Source organism: Oreochromis niloticus, linkage group LG20 (assembly GCF_001858045.2).
Source record: "Oreochromis niloticus isolate F11D_XX linkage group LG20, O_niloticus_UMD_NMBU, whole genome shotgun sequence".
Taxonomy (NCBI): domain Eukaryota; kingdom Metazoa; phylum Chordata; class Actinopteri; order Cichliformes; family Cichlidae; genus Oreochromis; species Oreochromis niloticus.
The window spans coordinates 33248635-33263501 of record NC_031984.2 but is presented as its reverse complement, the minus strand read 5'-3'; the positions used below and the strand labels follow the sequence as shown (position 1 = coordinate 33263501).

Sequence of the window (14867 nt, the reverse complement as noted above, 5' to 3'; positions counted from 1 at the left end):
GCCAGAGGAGAAGTCATAGCCCTTCACTGTGGATTGACTGATTGAGGATTGACTGATTGAGTTATTGTGGATTGACTGATTGAGTTATGAATTTTGAACTGCCTACTCATCATATGCCGAGTTAGGATCGGAGTCAAGAAGGTGAAGACAGGGAGCCTTGTACTGGGCTACACTTTATCTTTCCTTTGGACTTCGGCCAACACAGCGGAGAGCTGGATTCTATCGGTGCGCACGATGATCTTCCTTCCCTCCTAAAAGAAGACCCACCTCAACAACGGTTGTAGTCATTTAGCAACAGAATAGTTAGGGTTTATAGTATGATAAATTGATTATTTGGATTTGATTGATTAAATTGCAATTAAGCTGTTTGCTAACCCCTGCTGAAATCTTGCTTTAATAAAAATTATCTATCTGCACTCAAAGTCAGAATTGTGGACATTCATTCTATTACTTCCTTAAAACAGTAAACGGTAAGACTTTATGTGTGTTAACTCAAAACATCAGATTTAGAGTTCTTATAGGTTATTCTAGTCAATCATTATAACACGTCCTTGGGACCTACTGTCCAGGTCACTAAATTTTACTCAGCACAATAACAAGTGCCATAGATCATTAGAGGAGAGCTGCCGTTAATAAGTGTGGCTGACAAATATGTTTCATTAAGGTTGCCAATGAGAGCATAGAGTCAGAGGTAGTGCAGGGCGGGCGCTTAGACGAAGGCAGTTAGAGGCTGAGCGAGTCTCCTCGCCACCGGCTTAAACTAGTCTCAACATCACCTAACAGGGTAATACCCGTACGGATTAAGGGACTCTGACCCGAAGGATGGAGAGCCGGTCCAGACCACCTGTACAGGGGTAACTGGGATCTAACAATACTCAATATGATCAGTTACCCCAACATAGAAAGAGGATTTGTCATTTGTCAAATAATGTATACTGTTTTGGTCAACAACACAGGCAGAAATAGCAGAAATTAGTCCAGCTCTCAACTCAAGGGAAATGCTGCGGTGGGGCAAGAAGACAGCTATGCATAAACAAATGCCCACAAAGCTCAATGAACTGATGCAACATGGTTAAGTAATCTGAGAGACTAATAGAAATCATAGAGAAAATGATTATTATAAAGGTTATTGCTGGTAAAAGGCCATTCTAGAAGCTAGTGAGTCTACTTAGTTTTTCACAAGACTTCATGTGACTGTACTAATTTGTCCAGTGGGCTTTGAGCGAGTGTGAGGTAGCATAACATAAGCAGCAAGGAAAGTAGCCATAGCCTAAAGCAGATAACTCGTAAGTTGGAGAGGAAATGGCGCGTCACAAATTTAGAAGATCATCATTTAGCCTGGAGAAATAGTTTGTTGCTTTATAAGAAAGCCCTCCGCAAAGCCAGAACATCTTACTGTTCATCACTGATTGAAGAAAATAAGAACAACCCCAGGTTTCTCTTCAGCACTGTAGCCAGGCTGACAAGAAGTCAGAGCACTGTTGAGCCAACCATCCCTTTAACGTTAACTAGTAATGACTTCATGAACTTCTTCACAAGTAAAATTTTAATCATTAGAGAAAAAATGACCAATAATCATCCCACAGATGTAACATTATTTACATCTACTTTTAGCATTGATATTCATTTAGACTCTTTTTCTCCAATTGATCTTTCTGAGTTAACTTCAATAATTACTTCCTCCAAACCATCAACGTGTCTTTTAGACCCCATTCCTACAAAACTGCTCAAAGAAGTCCTGCCATTAATTAATGCTTCAATCTTAAATATGATCAACCTATCTCTAATAATCGGCTATGTACCACAGGCCTTCAAGCTGGTAGTAGTTAAACCTTTACTTAAAAATCCATCCCTAGACCCTGCTGTCTTAGCTAATTATAGGCCAATCTCCAACCTTCCTTTCATATCAAAAATCCTTGAAAGAGTAGTTGTCAAACAGCTAACAGATCATCTGCAGAGGAATGACTTATTTGAAGAGTTTCAGTCAGGTTTCAGAGCTCATCACAGCATAGAAACAGCTTTAGTGAAGGTTACAAATGATCTTCTTATGGCCTCTGACAGTGGACTCATCTCTGTGCTTGTCCTGCTAGATTAGTGCAGCGTTCAATACTGTTGACCATAATATTCTATTAGCGCGATTAGAGCACGCTGTAGGTATTACAGGTACTGCGCTGCAGTGGTTTGTATTAGAGATGGCACGATACCACTTTTTAAGGTCCGATACCGATTCCGATATCATAAATTTGGATATCTGCCGATACTGATATGAATCCGATATAGCGTATTTTGTAATCAATAAAACTGTTTTTTATAAATATCTTGCTGCATTTTGTATAAGTTCACACTCAAGTTTTAAAAAACAAGAGACTGAAGCTATTCTGTTATACCTGTTTGCAAAAAATACACTGCACCCAAAACATTTTATAGTTCAGCAACACTGATCAATCTAATAAACTTAAACCTAAACCATCCTCCCTATTCTGGTATTTTAAAGAGTACTTATTGGAAATATTAAGCAACATAACTAACAGGGTTGCCAACTCCCAGCAAAAATATTAGGGAACCACCCCCCGCCCTTAATGGATATAATCAACTTTAATTTAATGCAAGTGTAAAACAAATGCACAGAAATCAATTATTTTTCTACAATAATTAAATAGATTCAACATCTTTCTTCAACAGAATTGCGGACTGCACTATGGTATCTTCCCAAAGGAAAAAGTACTATAGCTTACTAGGGTGTATATTAGACTTATTAGTTACTATATACAATAATGGATTTCTATACATTTAATCAGATGACCACTTTTGTTGTAAGATTCATATAATTATTTATTCAAAGTTTTTAAATGACATAAGAAAGAAAAGTATTTCTTTGTGCCCCCCTTTCCCTGTTAATGCCCAACCTGGCCCCCGACAAAACTTTGCTAGACCCGCCCCTGCACAGTTACCAGCTGTCAGCTACTTAGAAAACGATCCTGGTGTTATTTGTCTCTCAGAAACAGTTCATAACTTCCCTTCAGCTCATTCATGTCACCTAAAAGGATTCAGTAAGGACATCTCCTGGTTTCATCTTCATGTTTCCCTCTCACCACATATCCAAACGGATATCATAACCAGCAGCTTTTACAGCTTTGACTCCAGCAAACCTCAGCTGATACTAGAAAGTAATATTAAATACATCCTAACAACAGCTTATCACGCTTAAACGTGCTGCTGTTGTTTATCCGCTGGTCTCCTCTTTCTAGCGCAAAGTGGGCGATAAACAAACAAGAAAGACGGGACTTGCGGCAGAAAAGCCGATCAGCTGATCATTGATCAGTTTGATGTTTGAAGTAATAACAGAAGAGGAAGGGGGAGTGAATGAGAGAAGTAGATGCAACTGCGCAGCAAAGACAGAATAACTCCAGCTTTGTGTCTGTTTTTTTAATTCTAGGTGAAGTACGGGACAAATCGCTTCCTTTTCACCTCAATATGGAAACTCCGATGGCCAGTCCAGCTGTGGCTCAATATATCAGTTGTTAATCTTAACGTGGAAATACTATGCAAACATTCAGGGATGAACTTACACACTTGCTTTACTTCTCCGGGATAGTTTTCGCCGAGATGAAATGCCGCGGTTAGGAAGCATGTAGCGAGGATCCAAATGCTGCCAACAGGTCTCGCAGACAACAGCCGCTCTATCACGTGACTGCTCCGATGTGCCGAGCTGGGTTAAGCCAAGTAGCCTTAATCCAGTAATTTAGGTCAGTATCGGACCGATGCCGATACGTAATATTGGATCGGTCCATCTCTAGTTTGTATCATATCTATCTAATAGACTCCAATTTGTTCACGTAAATGGAGAGTCCTCTTCACACACTAAGGTCAATTATGGTGTTCCACAGGGTTCGGTGCTAGGACCAATTCTGTTTACATTATACATGCTTCCCTTAGGCAGTATCATTAGAAGACATAGTATACATTTTCACTGCTATGCTGATGACACCCAACTCTATCTGTCCATGAAGCCAGGTAACACACACCAATGAGTTAAACTGCAGGAATGTCTTAAAGACATAAAGACCTGGATGGCCGCTAACTTTCTGCTTCTTAATTCAGATAAAACTGAGGTTATTGTACTCGGCCCTGGAAATCTTAGAAATATGGTATCTAACCAGATCCTTACTCTGGATGGCATTACCTTGGCCTCCAGTAAGTAAGTAAGTAAGTAAAATTTTATTTATATAGCACATTTCTAGATAAAAGATCACAAAGTGCTTCACAAGGTATAAAACAGAAGCAGTCCAAAGTTAACAAAATGCAATTCTAAAAAGATGTGTTTTTAGCTGTTTTTTAAAAGTAATCAATGAGTCTGCAGATCTTAAGTTCTGAGGAAGACAGTTCCACAGTCTGGCGGCCACAGTGGCAAAAGCTCTATCACCCTTGGTTTTCAGCCTAGTATGCTGAATAACAAGTAGGCCCTGATCACAAGACCTCAGGGACCTACTAGGGACATAGGGCTGTAACAGTTCAATGATATAGGCTGGTGCTTGTCCTTGAAGAGCTTTAAATGTCAGAACCAGTATCTTAAAATGGACTCTGAATTCAACGGGGAGCCAGTGCAGCTGTCTAAGTAACGGTGTCACATGAGAGTACTTAGATGTTCTTGTCAGAAGCCTTGCTGCAGCATTTTGGACAATCTGCAGGCGCTCCAGGGAGTTTTTGTTTAGACATGTAAACAGTGAATTACAGTAGTCCAATCGTGATGAAATGAATGCATGAATAACAATCTCCAGTTCAGTATAAGATACTATGGGGCTCAGTTTAGAAATGTTTCTTAAATGATAGAAGCAGGACCGAACCAGAGATTTGACATGAACGTCCAGGGTAAGAGCAGAATCAAAGGTTACTCCTAGGTTCCTGATAGACGATTTCACAAATGTTGAAAGAGGACCAAGAGCATTCATTATGTTAGGTACATGTCTGTCTGGAGCACATACAAGGACTTCAGTCTTTTCTTCATTAAGTTGGAGGAAGTTGTCAGCCATCCAACCTTTGATGGTTTCTAAGCACACATTTAGAATCTGCAGCTTAGAAACATCTTCTGGTTTAAAAGACATATATAGCTGGATGTCGTCTGCATAGCAGTGGTAGCGAATGTCCTCAAAAGGGCTCAAAACATGCTGGAGAGGAAGTAAATATATTAAAAACAATAAAGGCCCCAGCACAGAACCTTGTGGCACATCATAGGACAGTGACGTAGAAGATGACCTGAACTTAGAGACTGCCACAGAAAAGTATCGTTCATAGAGATACGAGGAGAACCACTCTAAGGCAGACCCAGATACACCAACCCAGTATTTCAGCCTTTCAAGCAACATGTAATGGTCAACGGTGTCAAAGGCTGACGTGAGGTCCAACATTAGGAGTACAGAACACTTTCCCGCATCGTTTTGCATCAGAATGTCACTGGAAACTCTAAGAAGGGCTGTTTCAGTAGAATGAGCTCTACGAAAGCCAGACTGAAATTTGTCAAAGAGATTATGTTTGTCTAAAACTGCTGTAAGCTGCTTAGCCACAACCTTCTCTAATATCTTAGCAATTAATGGTATTTTTGAGATTGGTCTGTAATTGCTAGTGAGAGATGGGTCCAGCATAGGCTTTTTTAACAGGGGGTGTATAACAGCAGTTTTAAAATAAGCAGGGACTTTACCAGATCCCAGTGAGGTGTTAACTATGGTGAGCACACAGGGACCAATAGAGTGAAAGACATTTTTGAATAACGATGCGGGTATAATGTCGAGTGAACATGATGATGCTTTTGTTGCATTAACTATTTTTTCCAGCTCTGACAGTGAGACGGGTAAAAAGCTTTCTAAAATGACAGGCCGAGCTGGCGTAGGAACTGACAATGCAGATGCTGATGGGGACAATTTTTTCCTTACATTACCAATTTTTTCCAGAAAGAAAGAAAGAAATGTTTCACAGTCTTCATTAGAAGAAATAATGGCAGCAGGTGGAGCAGGAGTAATAATATCAGTAATAGTGTCAAATAACACTTTAGGATTACCTTTGCTCTTTGCAACCAGATGAGAAAAGTAAGCAGCCCTCGCATCTCTAATTGCATTGTTAAAAGAGGCTAAAAGATCCTTTAAATAAAGGAGATGAACATTTAAATGAGTTTTCCTCCATGAGCGCTCAGCTTTACGACAGTCACGTTTTATGGAGCAGATGTTGTCATTTAGCCAGGGTAAGGATTTGGAAACAGAAACTGGTCTCATTTTAACCAGACAGATTTCATCTAAAATCGAAAAACAATGGTTATTAAATAGATCTGTTAAGAAATCAACGCCGTTTTGCGGGGATAGAGTTAAATTAAAAGCATCCGAAAAATTCTCCGCTGTGGAGGAATTTATGATGCGCGAGATAATTGTCCGGTGAACAGGAGACAACGGCTCATGAAAAGACATGTTAAAAAGAATACAGTGATGATCAGAGATAAAAATGTCCTCAGAACAAATAGAATCAATATTCAAACCCAAAGTAAAAACAAGGTCCAGTGTGTGTCCTTTGTTATGTGTGGGGCCTGACACATGCTGGGTAAAATGGAAAGAATCCATAATGTTGATAAAACCTCTGGCAAAGAGGTCGGAGTCATCATCAACATGCATGTTAAAATCCCCAACTAAAAGCAGTCTGGACAACCTCATAGTAGAGGACAGGAAGTCGTAACACTGTGAGGAACCTTGGAGTCATTTTTGACCAGGATATGTCCTTCAATGCACATATTAAACAAATATGTAGGACTGCTTTCTTCCATTTGTGCAACATCTCTAAAATTAGAAATATCCTGTCTCAGAGTAATGCTGAAAAACTAGTTCATGCATTTATTACTTCCAGGCTGGACTACTGTAATTCATTATTATCAGGATGTCCTAAAACTTCCCTGAAAAGCCGTCAGTTAATCCAAAATGCTGCAGCAAGAGTACTGACAGGGACTAGAAAAAGAGAGCATATTTCTCCAGTATTGGCTTCCCTTCATTGGCTTCCTGTTAAATCCAGAATTGAATTCAAAATCCTGCTCCTCACATACAAGGTCTTAAATAATCAGGCTCCATCTTATCTTAATAACCTTGTAGTACCATATCACCCTATTAGAGCACTTCGCTCTCGCACTGCAGGCCTACTTGTTGTTCCTAGAGTATTTAAAAGTAGAATGGGAGGGAGAGCCTTCAGTTTTCAGGCCCCTCTTCTGTGGAACCAGCTTCCAGTTTGGATTCGGGAGACAGACACTATCTCTACTTTTAAGATTAGGCTTAAAACTTTCCTTTTTGCTAAAACATATAGTTAGGGCCGGACCAGGTGACCCTGAATCCTCCCTTAGTTGTGCTGCAATAGACGTAGGCTGCCGGGGGATTCCCATGATGCATTGAGTTTTTCCTTTCCAGTCACCTTTCTCACTCACTATGTGTTAATAGACCTCTCTGCATTGAATCATACCTGTTATTAATCTCTGTCTCTCTTCCACAGCATGTCTTTATCCTGTCTTCCTTCTCTCACCCCAAACGGTCACAGCAGATGGCCCCGCCCCTCCCTGAGCCTGGTTCTGCCGGAGGTTTCTTCCTGTTAAAAGGGAGTTTTTCCTTCCCACTGTCACCAAAGTGCTTGCTCATAGGGGGTCATATGATTGTTGGGTTTTTCTCTTTATGTATTATTGTACGATCTACTGTGCAATATAAAGCGACTGTGAGGCGACTGCTGTTGTGATTTGGCGCTATATAAATAAAACTGAATTGAAAGTGATAAGTAAACACCTCGGATAAAGCGGATGAAGATGGATGGATGGATGGAAGTAAACAGCATGAGCATACTATTTAAGTTTCTTTTAAGTATACTTTATTTTTGGAATCTCCCTTCTACCATAAAACCAACCAACCTGGTAGAGAAAAATCCCACTTGCTTTATAGAGGACTTCACACACACCTGAACCTCATTAGTCTCTACCATTGGAAAAAAATAGGTCAGACCAAACAATACAATTCTAAACAAAGAACAGGAATAAGATTATGCATGAAATTGACAAACTCGTTTACTCAGCTAAATGGTCTGAGAAGTAAAACACCCCATACAATACAACTCAAAAGGCTACTTTAAAGAAAATAAACAATACTATACAAAATGAAAAGCCCTTCATTTGGTTACACCCAGTGATGCAGTCAATGACCTCATGACCCTATATAAACAGGAAGTACTGGGGCGGCCCTTCCCACACACCTGGTTCAGATATAGGAACTGAATAAATGGACAAACATGGTAAGTATAACCAAAGCAACATAAAGAAACACAATTTAGTAGACCATCTGCCTGTGAACAGAAGAAAATTCAAATGACCTGACGGTTAGCAGTAGTGATGGCCAAATGAAGCTTTCTGAAGCACTGAAGCTTGTATTGAAAAACGGTTCATTATTCGAAGCTTTTCAACACAGTCCTCTCCGGTGACATCTGGTGGCGAAAATTATGAAGAGGAGCTTGAATCTGCAAAATAAAACGGACTGCTTAATTATCACTGCTCACTCCACAGAGTGGAGTTCTCTCTGATATTGGGCCACCGTTGCGTTGCTTTGAACATGTAATTTTTTTTTCCTCGATTGGGGGGCTGAAAAATTTTTAATGCTTATTTGCTTAATACATCTTGATCAATAAACTTTCCTTATGTAAACATGCACCATGGTGTGGCCTTTCTTTGCTTATGACTCCTTGATGTTGGTAAATACAATAAGTGAGCAATATATATAATATACATATGATAATGTACAGCACACTGGAGTATGCTCCTGCTGTGAAGTCCTGCCTCCATCTACTTGCGCATTTAATCACTGGACAGCTGGACAGGTATGTTCATACAAAATATTAGATTAGGCCAATTGTCCTATAAATATTTTTGACCTAGGGGTAGCATTGATTGTGAACTGGAAAGGGAAAATGCTTAGGGGGCTGAGTACGGCTGGGTATCGTCACTGATGTGTAGAATCATTTTGATTCGATACAGGATCCGATTCAATTTGATTGGAATCTGGAAAGTTTTGCCTTAGACAGTCAGAAATATTACAATTCTGATCATTTATCAGTATATATCCATATTTTTGTATCTATTAAAAGAAAGCTGACACTTGTGTGACTTAATTAGAGATGTAAACGGAGAGTTATGAAACCTGCAGCTTCAGAAGCCAGCGAAAAAAAACAAACACAGTGCGGACCCGCCGACACATCAAAATTTGTTTCTGACGCGTCGGTGTCCGCGCTCTGTGTTTACGTTTGTATGTTTTAGCTGTTTGGTGTTTGACGAAATTTTGTGAGGTTTAACCTGAGATGCTGGCGTTTCAGGCAAAATAACGTTTAATTTACAAATCGACTAAGGATTTTAATGAATCAATATCACTTTATTCAATTTAGAATGGATTGTAATCAGAAAAGCGATAATCAAAACCCACCCCTAACCATGAACTTGCAAAGTAAAAACATGATCTATGTAAGGTAGCCCTTTTGTTATTTTCATTTAAAAAGAGGATTAGTTTTACTGTGCGCTGGCCGAGTCTGTTTCTTTTCTTAGAAATAATTTCTCCTGCCCAAGAGAAAATCGTCTCGCATGGAACAGAAGAGGCTGTGGAGTGCAGAAACTACACTGCAAGTTGGTAGATATGCAGGTATGCGGTCTTATGGGTCCTGCAGACTATCACCTAAAACAATAAACAAAATGATTTTCTAAAATGTGTAGCAATGTAATTTACGTATAATGTGAAATACATTTTTTTAGTCTTTATTAGCTTTAATTCACATGGAAGTATTTCTAAAGTCATATGCTGTAATGATATTTACATTATGAAAAGATGATTTTGGACATTTCAAGTTTTTCACTTCTGCAGATAAAATGAATTGAGCAAAATCAACTCAAAATCACGCGAATGATTCACTTCCTTATAAACCACTGAATCACTTGTGTTCTAAATGAAGCTTCGGACATCACAGACCACGTGACTCTGGCCAAACGACACAGTGCTTATATATATAGATATATATATATACATATACATATATATATACATATATATATATACACATATACATATATATATATATATATATATATATATATGTATATGTATATATACATATACATATATATACATACACATATATATACATACACATATATATACATATATATACATATACACACATATATACACATATACATATATATACATATACATATATATATATATATACACATATATATACATATATATACATACACATATACATATATATACATATACATATACATATATATACATATACATATATATATATATATACACATATATATACATATATATATACACATATATATACATATATATATACATACATATATATATATATATATATATATATGTATATATACATATACATATATATAACCACTACGCTGGATAGCGTAGTGGTTAGACTACACGCCTTTGGAGCAGAAGATCGCAAGTTCGATTCCTGCCTGGGGCGTCTGTATCCAGTAAGGGTCCTAAGGCTAGACCCCCTATGCTAAAAGTGAGCCTACCGCAGACATGAGCGAGACAGATAAATATGAAGGCATGCCGGCTCGGACGTCGCCCGGATCAACAAGGTCCGCGTCAGGTGTTGAGGAACCAGGGCACCCTGACGACAAGTGGGCTACTGGAACAAGAAGGCATCGGTGGGCAAGAGACGAAAACAGGGCGTTGTTGGAATGCTACTACGCAAGTAACCCTGGCGGAAGGGGTTACATGAATAGGATGAGGGACCTATGGATTCTTCGATACCCAACATCCACAATGACGGCGAAACAACTAGTAGCTCAGTGTTCCAACATTCGAAAGAAGGGACTGCTCTCACAGCTAGAGATTGACGAGGTACAACATAAATGCTACGGCAAGGAGGAGTCAGGACGCCAGGTCAGGGGGGAGATATCATCACCCCCACCCGAGATTGGGTACATAGCCCCAAGTGCGATAGGAGAAGGATCGTTGAGTGCGAGAGGAACTGACCTGAAAGATAGGATCATGGCCAAGCTTGAAACCTGGACCCCCCCTAGCCGGTTACCAAGATTACGTGAAGTACCCTCAGAAGGTCTGCTAGATGATGTTAATGCAGCACTACGGATGATACCTACAACCACGATTACCGACACTAACAAGCTGATCTACACTACGGCAGCAGTGATCAGTGAGATGCTTGGCTACAAGTTGAACAGCCACAAGGGGCAGTACCCTCCATGGAGAAGGAGGCTAGAGGGCAAGATCAAAGTAGCACGGAGGGAGGTTAGCCAACTAACGGAGTTGCAGAAAGGTGCGACAAAGAAGGTGCATAAGAAATACAGCAAGCTGTCCATACCTGAGGCCTTGGAAACTGCCAAGCAAAGACTCACAGCCTTGGCCAGCCGCTTGAGGAGGTACACCAGAGAGATAGAAGGCAGGAGAATAAACCAGCTGTTCTCCACAGAACCAGCAAAGGTGTACTCTCAGTGGCAAGGGAACAATAACAGAACAGCACCACCAAGGCTGGAGACGGAGCAATACTGGAAGAGCATATGGGAGAAGGACGCAACCCATAACGGCAATGCTCAGTGGCTAGTGGATCTGAGGGCAGACCATAGCGACCTCCCTGAACAGGGTCCAGTAACCATCACAGTGGCAGATATCCAAGAAAGGGTCTCCAGTATGAAGAGTTGGACAGCACCAGGGCCCGACATGGTTCACGCCTACTGGCTGAAGAAGCTGACTGCACTCCACGAGCGTCTGGCAGCACAAATGAACCAGCTGCTAGTTAACGAGAGACACCCGGAATGGCTAACCGAAGGTCGGACGGTCCTGATCCCCAAGGACCCCAAGAAGGGACCGGTCCCATCCAACTACCGACCAATAACCTGCCTCAGTACTACATGGAAGCTCCTGTCAGGCATCATATCGGCTAAGATGAACAGGCACATGGCTCAATACATGAGCGGGGCACAGAAAGGGATTGGCAAGAATACCAGAGGCGCAAAACACCAGCTACTGGTAGACAGAACAGTCAGCCGAGACTGCAAGACCAGGCTGACCAACCTGTGCACTGCCTGGATTGATTACAAGAAGGCCTATGACTCAATGCCCCACAGCTGGATACTGGAATGCCTAGAATTGTACAAGATCAACAGGACCCTAAGAGCCTTCATCAGGAACTCAATGGGAATGTGGCACACAACACTAGAGGCCAACTCCAAGCCCATAGCACAAGTCACCATCAAGTGCGGGATCTACCAAGGAGATGCTCTGTCCCCACTGCTGTTCTGCATAGGCCTGAACCCCCTCAGTGAGATCATTAACAAGACTGGCTACGGATACCGACTACGGAACGGAGCGGTTGTCAGCCACCTCCTGTACATGGATGACATCAAGCTGTATGCCAAGAGTGAACGAGACATCGATTCACTGATACACACTACCAGGCTATACAGCAATGACATTGGAATGTCATTCGGGCTGGAGAAGTGTAGTCGGATGGTAACAAAGAGAGGGAAGGTAGTCAGAACTGAGGGGATTGAACTACCAGAAGGCAACATTGCAGACATAGAGGACAGTTACAAGTACCTGGGGATCCCACAGGCGAATGGGAACCATGAAGAGGCCGCTAGGAAAGCTGCAACCACTAAGTACCTGCAGAGGGTCAGGCAAGTCCTGAGGAGTCAGCTGAACGGTAAGAACAAGATCCGGGCAATCAACACCTACGCCCTGCCCGTGATCAGGTACCCTGCTGGGGTAATAGGCTGGCCAAAGGAGGAGATAGAAGCCACTGACATCAAGACAAGAAAGCTCCTTACCATGCATGGAGGGTTTCACCCCAAGTCCAGCACCCTGAGGTTGTACGCTAAGCGGAAGGAAGGGGGCCGGGGACTGGTGAGTGTCAGCACCACAGTCCAGGATGAGACAAGAAACATCCACGAATACATCACGAAGATGGCCCCAACTGACAGTGTGCTCAGTGAATACCTCAGGCAGCAGAAACCCAAGAAAGAGGAGGAAGGCGAGGAACCATCATGGAAGGACAGGCCCCTGCACGGTATGTACCACCGGCAGATAGAGGAGGTGGCTGATATCCAGAAATCCTACCAGTGGCTGGACAAAGCTGGACTGAAAGACAGCACAGAGGCACTAATCATGGCAGCACAAGAACAAGCTCTGAGTACAAGATCCATAGAGGCTGGGGTCTATCACACCAGGCAAGACCCCAGGTGCAGGCTGTGTAAAGATGCCCCAGAGACAATCCAGCACATAACAGCAGGGTGCAAGATGCTAGCAGGCAAGGCATACATGGAACGCCATAACCAAGTGGCCGGCATAGTGTACAGGAACATCTGTGCCGAGTATAACCTGGAAGTCCCAAGGTCAAAATGGGAGACGCCCCCAAGGGTGATGGAGAATGACCGAGCTAAGATCCTGTGGGACTTCCAGATACAGACGGACAAAATGGTGGTGGCTAACCAACCGGACATAGTGGTGGTAGACAAACAGAAGAAGACGGCTGTAGTGATCGATGTAGCGGTTCCGAATGACAGCAATATCAGGAAGAAGGAACACGAGAAGCTGGAGAAATACCAAGGGCTCAGAGAAGAGCTCGAGAGGATGTGGAGGGTGAAGGTAACTGTGGTCCCCGTGGTAATCGGAGCACTAGGTGCGGTGACTCCCAAGCTAGGCGAGTGGCTCCAGCAGATCCCGGGAACAACATCGGAGATCTCTGTCCAGAAGAGCGCAGTCCTGGGAACAGCTAAGATACTGCGCAGGACCCTCAAGCTCCCAGGCCTCTGGTAGAGGACCCGAGCTTGAAGGATAAACCGCCCGCAGGGGCGTGCTGGGTGTTTTTTTTCATATTGTAATATTTAAAGAAATTAGTTTACTGCTGAACTGTATATAACCACCATCCTTAACATTGTATTAATTATCATTCATCAAAGCGTTTATTGAAGCTGCTGGCATTATGTTATAATTTATATTATAGGGGTTATCATAATCAAATATTAACATTTTTATTACAGGTGCAGTTATAACTACTTTAAAATGATTGAGTTAAATATATATGTATCATAACTCATATGCTGAGTATATTGGTATAGTAAAAAAGTAGCTGAGCAAAGGCCTGAATGTATTCAGCTTCTTGTTGCATTTGAGTTTGCTTAGTTACAGGTGACGGAAGGATGTCCAGTCCATGGTGACCTCAAAGGCCTTAGGTCATCACCATATTCGGAAGAGTATGCCACAAGGAGGAACCTCTATGTTGCATTTAATTCTTAAAATACATGAATGTTCTGTACATGCAAATTATGTGCTTGTAAACGCAAGAAGGGGCGTTACAATACCCTGATGTTATAAAAGCAATCTAGAGTGTATTTTGGGTAGAGATGTACAACTGTTTGGCAGTTTACACCTCTCCACGCTGCGTGCATTCATTAAAATCAATTGTTTGATTGACCTCTTCTGGACCATCATTGTTTTACTCTCATCCTCAATTTCGAACCCGTAACATTTGGTGCATTGGCCGAGGGTTGAGGGAGAAAAGTTGGAGGTTGAGACTGAGAGGGTCCAAGGTGCTCAAACAGGCAGACACGAGTCAGTGGTCGAAGTGAGTGGACATAAGCCGGCTTATTCAAAGGTAAGGCACTACCTGTTGAATTATTTCCAAACAGTGCTGAATTGGTTCTGACAAAATTGAAAGTCTACTCACTGAAAATTACTGGTAAAGGTCTGTTTTGATTTTGGTGAAAATCTCATGAGAAGTTGAAGTTGAAGTAATGATAAGAAAAAGAGTAAAAGTGAGTT

At 41.5% G+C, this 14867-nt stretch overlaps 1 protein-coding gene across 5 annotated transcripts in view; it reads right to left on the bottom strand.

Moving 5' to 3' along the window:
• ap4b1 (adaptor related protein complex 4 subunit beta 1) overlaps window positions 1-14867 on the bottom strand; it is a 59381-nt gene that overhangs the window by 6348 nt on the left and 38166 nt on the right. The window contains exon 12 of one of the 5 annotated variants that reach the window (XM_025901337.1): window positions 7808-8517. The exons of the other annotated variants lie outside the window; for them this stretch is intronic. Within the exon in view, the coding sequence (XP_025757122.1) occupies window positions 8498-8517 (20 nt within the window). The 3' untranslated portion in view covers window positions 7808-8497. Of the gene's footprint in view, window positions 1-7807; window positions 8518-14867 lie in introns of those variants that run through there. 5 annotated transcript variants of the gene reach the window in all.